General features: G+C 34.8%; 1 protein-coding gene across 1 annotated transcript in view; it reads left to right on the forward strand.

Moving 5' to 3' along the window:
* The first annotated feature begins 9,468 nt into the window (after positions 1–9,468).
* Positions 9,469–13,847, forward strand: part of impdh1a (IMP (inosine 5'-monophosphate) dehydrogenase 1a) — a 40,791-nt gene continuing 36,412 nt past the window's right edge. The window contains exon 1 of the mRNA XM_056477905.1: positions 9,469–10,255. Within this exon, the coding sequence (XP_056333880.1) occupies positions 10,017–10,255 (239 nt within the window). The 5' untranslated portion in view covers positions 9,469–10,016. The remainder of the gene's footprint in view (positions 10,256–13,847) is intronic.

Genomic DNA, 13,847 nt, shown 5'->3' on the forward strand with positions numbered 1-13,847 from the left:
ACTGTCCTATCAAAATAAAGGTAAAAAACCCTTAAAATTAATTATTTAAAAAAAAACATGACTGTTAGATAAAATGTTTTCCAGAAGATTCATTCATAAACATTCAGCTGGATGCTGTGTATGTGTGCGTGCTTACGTGCATGTGTGTGTGTGTGTGTGTGTGTGTGTAAAGTAACCTTGCAGTCTCTTAGCATTGGAAAGCTGCAGTCAGTGCCTATAAGAGGCTTTTCTACCACAATCCCCTGCAACTGTCACAAGCACTCTGTCACTTACAGATGAGGCCTTTCATCAGAACCTTAGCAACACTGTCTCCTTGTTTATGTCAGTAACGGGTGTGGCTTGGCTATATCTGTAAGAGCCACATATTCACTAGTGTATTCAAATATTATATAGTCACCGAGGACATTTTATGTTTGTTTTTTACAAGTTAAATGTTTATAAATTGACTGTATTTTTATATTTGTCAAATTGTGTCAAGGGCGGCACAGTGGGTAGCGCTGTCACCTCACAGCAAGAAAGTCATCAGGTTCGAGCCTCGGCTGGGTCAGTTGGAATTTCTGTGTGGAGTTTGCATGTTCTCCTTCGGGTTCGCGTGGGTTTTCTCCAGTGTTCTAGTTTCCCCTGCAGTCCAAAGACATGCGCTACAGATGAATTGGGTAAGCTAAATCCGTAGTGCATGTGTGTGAATGAAAGTGTATGGGTGTTTCCCATTGATGGGTTACAGCTGGAAGGGCATCCGCTGCGTAAAACATTCACTGGATAAGTTGGTGGTTCATTCCACTCTGGTGACCCCTGATTGATAAAGGGACTAAGCCGAAAACAAAATGAATGAATAAATGAAATTGTGTCAAGCAAGATTTCTGTGCACTTTAGTAATTAACTCCTAGGCTCTGCGTACCGGGTACCGGGTCCGTGACATCATTTACTTCCGCATTCTTTAAATTTTAAAGGTCCATACTGGCCCAATACCCCCATAAGAAGTTCCGTTATCTTATTAGTTGGAACATAATAACTTTTGCATAGATTATGATAGAGACAATTTTTTTTTTACCTATGATTACTGACTGTAGGAAGGAACCAACTGTACAGGAACCAACAAAACTAATTGCAGCAACCTAGACCACACAGAACCTAAAAGGTTCACTTTCAAATTTGAGTTTACAAAAAAAAAGCGCCTATTTTTTAGAGGGGTTTATTATAACACAAACAACATATACAATTATTTTAATCACTTTGAACATTGTTTTATGAATATTCAAAGAGTTTTCTTTAAAGTTATACTAAACTTTTGTTTTTACACATCTGCATGTGGATTTGGGAAGCTTTTGAATTTGCGTAGGCAAAATCCCGGCGGAAGCCCCAAAATAGCACTTGACTTTAAGAGGTTTAAAGCGATAGTTCACCCAAATATAAAATTTTTCTAATTTAATCATACTCCGGTGGTTTTAAAACCTTTTTTAATTTTTTTTCCTCTGCTGAACAAAAAAAGAAAGCTATTCAGACAAATGTTGGAGGGGGGCAGACATTGACATCCATAGTTGGAAACAATACTATGGAAGTCAATGGTTGTAATTTTTTCTCTCAAATCCAGGGGTAGAACCTTTGCAGTTGTGAGTGCGAAACTATGGAATAAGTTACCATTAAAAATCAGAATAGCACCCACTCTATCTATTTTTTAATCAATGTTAAAGACTCATCTTTTTTCGAGTACAATTCATATTCCCTAATGGTGGTTCCAGGCTATACTAAAATGTTCCTTTCTAGGAAAATTTTACTGTTGTTACTATTGTTTTATATTGTTGTTTTTATTGTAATGTATTGCTGTTTTTACCTGCTACTGCTATTTTACAGCCCCTTGGTCATCCAAAGGTTGTAATTAAGTGTGCCCTAGAAATAAACTTTGATTTGTTTTTTCCAAACATCCGTCAGTATATATTCCTTTGTGTTCAACAGAAGAACGTTAGGGGATTATAAATGATTACGAATTTTCATTTATAGGTGAATTATCCATTTTATTTGTAATTTATTCATTTATTTTCGTTCGGCTTAGTCCCTTTATTCATCAGGGGTCACCACAGCAGAATGAACTGCCAACTTATCCAACATATGTTTTATACAGCGGGTGCCCTTCCAGCTGCAACTTAGTACTGGGAAACATCCATACACACTCATTCACACACATACATTACGGCCAATTTTGCTTATTGAATTCACCTGTTCCCCATGTCTTTGGACTGTTGGGGAAACCGGAGCACCGGGAGGAAACCCATGCAGAAATGCTAACTGACCCAGCCGGGACTCAAACCACATCCATTCACACACATACACTACGGGCAATTTACCTTACCCAATTCACCTGTAGCGCATGTCTTTGGACTTTTAGAGGAAACCGGAGCACCCGGAGGAAACATTTGCGAACACAGGGAAAACATGCAAACTCCACACAGAAATGCCAACTGACTCAGCCGAGGCTCAAACCATCGACCTTCTTGCTGTGAGGCGATCGTGCTACCCATTGTGCCACGGTGACACCCTAGTTCAACTTTAAAAAAAATAATTTTTTATTATGGTTTTTGAAAACACAAATATTAAAGAACAGACAGATAAACCCTTCATATAACAATAATCTTTGCAAAATGTCAAATAAAACATGAAAGAAGACCAAAAACAAGGTAAACGGTAATATAAAAAACAAATCCGACATACAAATAGACACTGCAATATAGATCTAAAGAAAAAAAATCCTATTACAAGTCTTCAGAAATTAAACATTATTATTCCTTTTGGTGTGTTAGAAAATAAAAGACTGGATCTCACATTTTCCGAGAAAGTTCAGAGAGCTGGTGTTTCTAATTCTTTCCAAATGAAAAGGGGAGATAAGTCAAAGTAGCCAGTCAGAAAAGAGAGACCTTAAGTTTTTCTTCCAAAAAACATAGGATGACTTTCTTGGCCATAAAATCATGTCATATTGAACAGGTTACCATACATTTGGGTTGAGAGACTCCAAAAAATCTGACCAACCAAAAATTCCTATTAAAGGGTCATGGAGTAAAACTTATTTTAGTTTTATTGCACTTTATTATATATATATATATATATATATATATATATATATATATATATATATATATATATATATATATATATATATATATATATATATATATATATATATATATATATATATATATATATATCAGTGGTGTAGTCCTAAAAAAAAAACGTGGTGTACTATTTCCCAGCCAACCCGCCCATGCTGTTTTATAATTTTACCTGAACGTTACAGGAAGACATCATTCAGTTAACTTAGAAAAACTCACGAAATTTTCTCACAGCTGCTGTGGTCGTCCAAGGGCGGGGAATGGCGCAAAATATAAACAATGCATCAATTGCAACTAATTAGGAGGAGAGTTTAAAATATTTAGTATCCAGTTAGTCTAATCAGCAAAACAAGTGAGTATACCAAGGGTATACTAGTAAAAAAGTAGGCATACTGAGTATACGTGCGTATAGCCCCGACTACACCACTGATATATATATATATATATATATATATATATATATATATATATATATATATATATATATATATATATATATATATATATATATATATATAGATATATATATATATATATATATATGTATATATATATATATATATATATATATATATATATATATATATATATATATATATATATATACATACATATTACATTATTGAAAAGACCAAAGCAAAAATATAGATGTTCATTAAAACCATTGGCCTTAGACTTTAGCACAGCACTGTACGTGGCAATTATACACCCCAGCAGGGCGTCCGCTAAACACACAGTTCATCAGTTTCCACGAATACACACCCCATCCGGTTTAGCTGGAGGTTTGCCAGAGGGTGGCAGTGTAGCAACAATTGCCTTCCTTACATAAGTCTGTTAATTCTTCCTGCTTAGTGATGGGGAGACATGTATACACCAAGGGGATTTGAATCTGAATACCTGGCTGGCAGCATGAAGTCCTGTAACATAAACACCTATTTGTGTACCCATTCTCCTCCTCCAAGATGCAGACATGTACACACCTACAATCAAGAGCTAAATGCCTTTCCCCCAAAATAAATTTAGGACAAATGTCTGATTTAAAGAAGATCATTTGTTTGCCTGTGCATCAAGGTTTTTAGGATTTTAGTTTCAAGCATTTTAGTAAATTAAAACTAAAGCTAAGACTAAAACTATTGGTCAAAAAAAAAAACATTTTGGTAACTGACATTAAATAAAAAAAATCACAATAAATAAAAAACTAAAAACAAACTAACAACATATTGCAAAAAATGCTTTTCGTACTTAGAGTTTTTATCTTGTTTCTTAGTCCACATGTCTAACAATTCTTAAATCAAGAAGCATTTTCTAGACAAGCAGAAAAGATCAAGTTTTCAGAATTAATGTCAAATAAGTGAGTCTTTCCTTAAAATAAGCAAAATGCCTTACTTGTCTAGAAAATGCTTTTGATTTAGGAATTTTAAGATACTTGGACTAGAAAAAGACAAAAACTCTATACAAAAACTGAAATAAAATAATAAGTATTCTCAGAATTAATAATTTATAACTAATACATTTTTTTGTCGAAAATCTTACCTGCGGCTGTTTAAGAAAACGTAACTGTATAGACAAACACATCAGTCAAGCACAAGATTAATAACATCTCAAACACAAAAAACAGTTTTATCTCTTCTCCATATGCCAAAAATATAAACTAAGCATGTTTAGCTATATACAGGATCTTTAACATGTAGACGTTTGTCTTAATTCTTCGTATTTACTTTTATTCAAGTTGCACTGCAATGTTTTAAGAGTTCAGTGTCAGTTCAAACACTCATTCACACACATTCATACACTACAGCCAATTTAGTCCATCCAGTTCATTTATAGTGCATGTATTTGGACTCGGGGAGGAATCGGAGCAGTGGAAACCCATGAACACAGGGAGAACATGCAAACTCCACACAGAAATGGCAACTTGCCCAGCTGGGACTCAAACCAGCAACCTTCTTGCTGTGAGGCGACAGTACTAACCACTGAGCCACCATGCTGCTGAAACTAAATATACAGTTAACCCCTCTGAATTATTAGCCCCCTGTTTATTTTTTCCCCAATTTCTGTTTAACGTAGAGAAGATTTTTTCAACAAATTTGTAAACATAATAGTTTTAATAACTCATTTCTAATAACTGATTTATTTTATCTTTGCCATGATGACAGTAAATAATATTTGACTAGACGTTTTTCAAGACACTTCTATACAGCTTAAAGTGACATTTAAAGGCTTAACTAGGTTCATTAGGTTAACTAGGCAGGTTAGGGTAATTAGGCAAGTTATTGTATAATGATGGTTCGATCTGTAGACAGTCGAAAAAAAATTTGCTTAAAGGGGCTATATAATTTTGACATTAAAATGAATATAAAAAATTTATAATTGCTTTTATTCTAGCCAAAATAAAAGAAATAAGTTATTCTCTAGAAGTAAAAATATTATCAAACATACTGTGAACATTTTCTTGCTCTGTTAAACATCATTTGGGAAATATTCAAAACAGGGGAAAAAACTGTAGACTTCAACTAGATAAAACTTAATAGAAACAAAAAATAAACTAAAACAAACAAAAAAAGCATTAATGAAACAACTAAAACTAATCTGAAATTTAAAGGACACCTGTTATGCAAAAATCTCTTTTATAAGGGCTTTAAATACAGCTGTGTGGCAACAGTCTGTGAAAATAGTTCTAAGGCCCTAGTGATCTTGTCTAATATCCACTAGATGAAGGTGTTCCGTGCTCTGGCTTTTTCCTAGAGTGTTTTAAACAGGTGCTGTGTTTTCCTGTGATTGCGTTTGGACCAGGTGCGGACTGCGCTCTTTTTTCCTCTTCAGCTTTGGAGTTTTTTGTTTCTTTTCGTTACATTAATGTATCAGTTCAATTAATTTTTGTTATTAGTTATTCCTGTATTAAACTTGTTTGATTTTATGTTTTCTGGCCAAATAAATAAAAAAGCTTTTAAATACATATGAAGTACTGAAAAGTTAGTTTATTTCTCACACAACTTTTCATTCATTCATTTTCTTTTCGGCTTAGTCCCTTTATTAATCTGGGGTCCCCCCAGTGGAATGAACCGCCAACTCATCCAGCATGTATGTTTTTACGCAGTGGATGCCCTTCCAGCTGCAACCCATCACTGGGAAACACCAAAACATTAATATGGACAATTTAGCTTACCTAATTCACCTATAGCACATGTCTTTGGACTGTGGGGGAAACCGGAGCACCCAGAGGAAACCCACGCCAACACAGGGAGAACATGCAACTCCACACAGAAATGTCAACTGACCCAGCCAGTGCTCAAACCAGCGACCGTCTTGCTGTAAGGTAATCGTTCTACCCACTTCTTTATCTGGTTTGGATCTTTATATGTTTGTTTTACTTTACTCTTAAGCCAGGAGTTTGTAACAATAGCCAGCCTCTAATGGCAAACATTACAACTAAATGTTGCATTACATTGCAGCTAAATGTGTCTGGAAAAATATTTAAAGGCTTTTATTTTCGTAAACAGCACGGATGTGAATTCAGCATCTGAATGTTCTGATTGGTTTGATGTCTAACGTCAGTGCATTCTAGACGTGAACGTGACAATTTTCCTTCTGCGTTCACATGGAGCAGCATTCTAGAAAATTACTGGTAATGTGACAACTTCTCTTTCCATAAAATTGACGAATTTATTGGTATTTTCAGACATACAAACCTTTACCAGCACTTTTCCAGAAAGGTCTGTATGTGTGAAAGGGGCTAATGTCAGTGACTTAGGTTGCATTTACACTGCATGGTTCAAGTGACTTAATTCCAATTTTTTTTCAATGTGGCACAGATCGGATATGGCCCATGTACGTGTAAGCAGGAAAAAATCACATGGATTCTGATTTACTCAAATCAGATTTAAGCGTTGTTCATATGTGGAAATTTATCTGTTATGAATCGGATCTGTGTCCTCGTGTTTGCAGTGTAAGCAGAGAGATCGGATTTTCACCTGTCACGAATCATTAAAAACCATAGCGAATAACGTCAACTCTGACACTGTCATTTCAGAAAAGAGTTCAGCAGAGTCCCAAATCTTAAATCTCAAACACGAGGTCTAAAAAAAGCTTTTATATTTTCATATACACAAGTATTTAAGCATGTTAATGAGAGAGAGAGAGACAGAGAGAGCGCAACATCCGCCATGTAACCAATATAAACTAATATAAAACTGTGGCATATGTCACGTGGATAAATGACGCCTTGGACATTACATTAATATGTTTAAAAAGGCCTAGATTAAAACATGGCAAAATGAGAACTTTCAGAACTGTCATAAGTGAAGTTTCACAAACTAATTTCGAGAGGAGCACTTGATAGGATTGACTACAGCTGATCCCCATTACTAATCACTGACTAGCCAATCAAATCATTCCAAATTTAATATAAATATCCAGCCTAAATTTCATTCCCCACCTTCGTTTTGGAATACCCCCCCCCTTCCCATCCATCCCTTCTCCCTCCTCCTCAATTCTAAGTTTGGGCGACACGGTAGCTCAGTGGCTAGCACTGTTGCACCACAGCAAGGAGGTTGTCGATTCAAACGCTAACTGAGCCTGTAGCTGACGCTGATCGATCAGCTTGTATTTTGTTTGTTTTGTATTTCATTATTGAGTGTTTATTGGTTTATGTTATAATTTTCCTTGTTTCCGGTTGGCTTGAGTCGGAGGTCACATGATCTTTTGTGATTGATTTAACCTGTGAGAGTTTGTATGGATAGCAAAGTGAGATCTCAACGCAGGCACCTGTCTAATGCTCCTGCTTATTCTACAGCTGGTTATCAGGCAAACACGGTAAACTACACTTTTGTTGTATATTATTTGTTTATTTTGATGTTCCTTTTGATTTTCGTTTGTGTAAAACATTCGGTTTGTTTATTTCTTAGTTTTCACGGTGTTCAATAAAGAAAACGCATATGGACATCAGTATTTGGAACCGTGGATTGTTTTAATAACCGGCGGGTAGCTACAGAGCCAATCGACACTCTCTGTCCGGAGTTTGTTTGTTCTCCTCGTGCTCGCGTGGGTTTTCCCTGGGTACTTCGGTTTCCTCCCACACAAAAAACATGCAACAAAAGTTAAACTCACAAGCACCTAATACGTAAAATTCTTGGAAAGTTATGGAGAACTACCTGATCTCATATCCCTCCTAATGCTTATCGACCAGGCGGGAGCCCTGGGCTCACCTATCTCCGAGCTCAGGGTTCTCTCCCGGGACAGCATGCCAAACCTGCTAAAATAGTTAAGCATTATCTAAGTGTGAACTCTTGAAACTATAGTAAACAACGAAAAGAGTGTTCTTTTATTATCAGCTGTCAGTCAGCACCCGCTCTTTTTTTTTTCCTGGTCATTGCGCCTTTGCCGTGTGCTGTGTAAATGCAGACAATCGAATACGAGACACATTTAAAAGATGATGTAAGCAGGTCAGCAAAAAAATCGGATACAGTAACAAAATCAGAATTGACCATCAAGATCTGCAGTGTAAACGCAGCCTAAGAGACATTATAAATGTCTAGTTTTCAGATGCACAAATGAACACTGTAGTCTCCATAGACTACCTTCTTTAAACATTTTAAGTTGTTCACAGAGATAACATTAATCCTGTTTTGAATCTGCTGCTACGCTGACACATAGGCATTTGTAGCTCCACCCTTATTTGATAAGAGTGCTGGGGAGCACAGTCTCATTTGAATTTAAAGTGACAGTCACCAAAACGACACAATTTGGATCAAAGCCTAAAAGAAGCAGATTAAAAGAGTTATAAGACATTATCCATGGGGTATTATGAGATGAAACTTCACATACACACTGTAGGGACATCAGAGGCTTATTTCACATCTTGTAAAAAGGGACATAATAGGTCTCCTTTAAAGCAAATTAGTAAATGCAAAAATAACCTTGCTGTGCGCAACAAACATGTTTGTTCAAGCCACAGTTTTAGCTTGAGCACCTCTTATGGAGCGTCTGCACATAATTAGTCCATCAAGAACCTCTCTCTTCATCTTTCTGTTGCTCCAACCTGAATCCTCTCCAGGGTTGAGCACTCTCCATCAGTGCACCCTGGGATTTGACTTTGTTTGTGAGAAAGCCGTTTCTAGGTTATGCGTACATATACATAGTGATAAAGGTGCATGCATGTACTGTATGTACGCTCAAAAAGATGACTATGACTCCCAAATATGTGTATTCTAATTTACACAAGTGCAAGCTTTGTCACTGCAATGTTACCTTTGGAGAAACACGAGGTGGGGCATGTAAAAACCTTGTCCTTCGCTCCATTACTGAACACCATGCAAGCACACACAAGTTCCTCCCCCTGTTAAAGCACACACACACAACCACACACATGCACACTTAATGCTGCAATCCTCTTTGTGAAAGTGACGCGCTTCTGTCAGAAACAGAGCTTAGCTGAAGTGAAACAGAGAGAGAGAGAGGGAGAGAAACAGGCTCATTCAATTTCTACTGGTCTTCCATCCGGTTAACTACTGTTTGGAGCTACTGTGATCTGTTGACTTTTTATTTTTTTATTTTTTTTATCTTCATCTTGTCTCCAAAAAGTCATCTTGGACATTTTTAATTTTGGGAAATCAGTCCAACTTGATCTGAATTGCTACAGGCAAACTACTTTGTACTTGACAACTCCTGTGGTTTGAAGGATGCTAATAGCCGATGCAAATTGGATACAAATCTAACTCAGGACACCCAGCTCTCATTTATTTATTTTACATTTTGCTTTCTTTTTAAAGCTGTGTGGAAAAGTTTGGTCAAAAGTTAATTCACTGAGCCTCTAAGGTGGTCTCGCAGAAAGAGGAGAGACGAAAATCAGGATTTCTTTGTGATTGATTGGGCTCAAACGGAGCCACGGTGGAGGGCGACCCGCTGGATTTTGTTGACATGGACGGGCTTGGGTATGAACGCTATGTGGATGGGGACAGGGAGGGCTACCAGATTGACTACCGGCGTATTGTTGGGGATATGGAGCCGGCCAGACCACGGATGCCTTTACGAGACTCGGATCATCACTTTAATGGCCCGTTTACTCACAATACACTACATGGGCATGGGCACGGGCATGAGACAGCCGCCCAGCGCTACAGTGCCACCCGTATACAAGCAGGATATGAGCCTGAGAGGTGAGAGAATGCATTAAAAAAGATGTTTGCTGTTTGATCAAACTACTTATAAGCTGAAACAACACACAACTTAATTGTTTTATGTTCAATTCACCAACATTTGTAATAAACTAATAAGTTAACTTAATTCCTTCATGGTGTCCCAACACAAATCACATCTTTAACAGTGTAGTAATGATCTGTGATTGAATGAATAAAAGAATGATTGAATGAATGAATAAATGAATGATTTGTTGATTGAATGAAGCCCATAAAGCAATTGATTGATTGGATGGATGGATGGATGAATGAATAAATGAATGGTTGATAGATTGGATGATTGAATGAACCCCACAAAATGCTTGATTTATTGATTGATTGATTGATTGATTGATTGGATGAATGAATGCATGAATAAATGGTTGCTAGATTAGATGATTAAATGAACCCCACAAAACGATTGATTGATTGATTGATTAATTGATTGATTGATTGATTGATTGATTGATTGATTGATTGATTGATTGATTGATTGATTGAATTAATGAATGAATTGTTGGTTGGTTGGTTGGTTGGTTGGTTGTTTGAATGATTGAATGAATCGCTCTAAATAATTGATTGATTGAATGAATGAATGAACCCCAAATAATGAATGAATGAATGAATGAATGGTTTGGTTGATTGTAGTCCACAAAAACGATTGATTAATTGAATGAATAAATTATTGGTAGTTTGATTGAATGATTAAATGAACCGCACAAAACGATGGATTGATTTAATTGATGATTGGATGGTTAGTTGGTTGATTGAATGAACCACTCAAAATTATAAATTGACTGAATGAATGAACCCCAAAAAATGATTGATTGAATGAATGAACCCCACAAAATGATTGATTGATTGATTGATTGATTGATTGATTGATTGAATAAATGAATGATTGGTTGGTTGGTTGATTGAATGAAGTCCACAAAACGATAGATTGATTAAATAAATGAATGAATGAATGAATGAATGGTCGATTAAATCATTGAATGAACCCCACAAAATCATTGATTGATTGATTGATTGATTGATTGATTGATTGATTGATTGATTGATTGATTGATTGATTGATTGATTGATTGATTGATTGATTGATTGATTGATTGAATGAATGATTGAACGAACCCCTAAAAATTATTGATGGATTGAATGATTCAATGAATGAATGAATGAATGAATGAATGAATGAATGAATGAATGAATGAATGAATGAATGAATGAATGAATGAACGAATGAATGAACCCCACAAAATGATTGAACGAACAAACAAACGAACGAACGGATGTCGTTTATTTCCCCCAAATTTTGACTTTTAACTGTAGGGTTTTTTTTGTTTAAATGTTTTGACATTATTGTTGGTCATATACACTAAAAGGATTGACAAATACAAATGTACATACATGTTTGTGTACTTACAAAACATATTATACATTTTAATATAAACTGTATATATTGTAACTTCATTCATTTAGCTATTTATTTATTTATGATATAAATGATGACAGACAGTATATTCTGTGTATATTTATAAAACATGTCCATTAATGTACTTTATTTGCTAAGTTATTAAAATATTAAATAACAATTAATAATGCATCTTGACTTATTAATAATTAATACTGTTGTGGGAATAATTCATGTGCATTTTGGTTTCTTTTGTTTAGGCATGTGAATCATTTCTTTATTTTTTAAACTTGTTTTGACTTTAAAATGCAGATGGAATAATAGAAAAAGAACAGCTGCGAGTGAGTGGGAGAGAAGTAGGAGGAGAAGCTCTGTTTTGTCTATTATGACCTATGTTTTTTCCAGTCAAAACAAGTCATTCATTATAAATCAGCTGAAAACATAATTGACAAATTTAGTGAATTTTTTTTTTCACTCAGAAAACAAAACCACCGTTCAGTAAACCTGTCTAAACTGGCTATTTTAAATATAATTGTACCCTGCTATTCTTATCAGTTTTCATATATATATATATATATATATATATATATATATATATATATATATAATATATATATATATATATATATATATATATATATATATATATATATATAATGACTGAAAATTACTAGAAAAAATGGCATAATGAATAAATATATTAATAATTATATTTAAACCAAATAAACTGTAATAGTATATAACAGACTGTAGAACCATTACTTAGTTAAATAGTTTTTTGCTCAGAACTGGTTAAATATATATTCTACATTTAAAGTTTATTAATAAAAAAATAGGGCCGTCACGGTTGCGCAGTGGGTTGCATGATCGCCTCACAGCAAGAAGGTCGCTGATTCTAGCCTCGGCTGAGTCATTGAATTGTATCCTGATATTCTTATCAGTTTGCATCAAATTTATGTATATATATATATATATAGTTGAAGTCAAAATTATTGGCCGCCCTTTAAATTTTTTTTTTTACATTTTTTCACTTTAAGCTGGATAGAAGTGTCTTGAAAAAATATCTTGTCAAATTTTATTTACTGTCATCATGGCAAAGATAAAATAAATCTGTTATTAGAAATGAGTTATTAAAAATAATATGTTTAGAAACGTGTTGAAAAAATCTCTCCGGTAAACTGAAATTGGGGAAAAAAAAAAAACAGGTCGGCTGATAATTCAGGGGGCTAATAATTCTGACTTCAACTGTTTATATTTAAAAGTCCAGTCACTAACTCCAGTCTGTGGTGTTGTTTTGACTTTCAGCACATAAGACACCTTTTCAAAAAACCCCATGAGTTTTCAGCTATAGATCTGGAATCATAGCTTGTTATCTCATACCAGCTTTGACACCAACACCTGTGACTCAAGTGCTTCACTAATGGTCAAGCAAAGGCTTTCCTCGTTCACAGATTCCCCTATGCAGTTGACACTTCGTTCCCTAGGAGGGTAACTAGTATTTGTTTGATCCAGAATTAAAGAGTCAACAACTTTGGAATAACAAAGGCTCTGAATAACTTTTTCTGGTGTAAAAAATGTCAATTAAAAGTGTCCAAATTGAGAATAAAAGGGCTCTCTAAAAAAAAAACTTTTATAAACGTGTTTTTTTATTGCACATGCAAAAAAACTATTATTTCAGATAAAGTATATGGATAACCGATATTCTAACTGTTTCTGGTGTAAAAGTGTAAAATTAAAAAGTGTCAAAGTTAAGAAAGAAAAGGGTTCTAACAAAAATTAGGGGTGATGCCAGTACCGATTATTACAGATCAAGTATACCGATATAACCGATATTCTAAACTGATAACTTTTTGCTGTAAAAACATCAAATTAAAAAGTGTCAAAATTGAGAATAAAAAGGGCTCTGATAAAAAAAAGGTCATAAATGTGTTTTATTAGGGGTGATGCCAATACTGATTATTACAGATCAAGTATACTGATAACTGATATTCCAAACAAATAACTTTTTCTGTTGGAAAAATTACAAAAAAAAAAAAGGGCAAAAAAACTTTCAGAATTGCTTTTTGAGGTTGACCGATAACCAATGTTTTCAAGGTATATGCTGATATCGATTATTACCAAAAGTCTTTGTTATTACTGATTATTGACTCATGGTCCTGTGCA

Source organism: Danio aesculapii, chromosome 18 (assembly GCF_903798145.1).
Source record: "Danio aesculapii chromosome 18, fDanAes4.1, whole genome shotgun sequence".
Taxonomy (NCBI): Eukaryota; Metazoa; Chordata; class Actinopteri; order Cypriniformes; family Danionidae; genus Danio; species Danio aesculapii.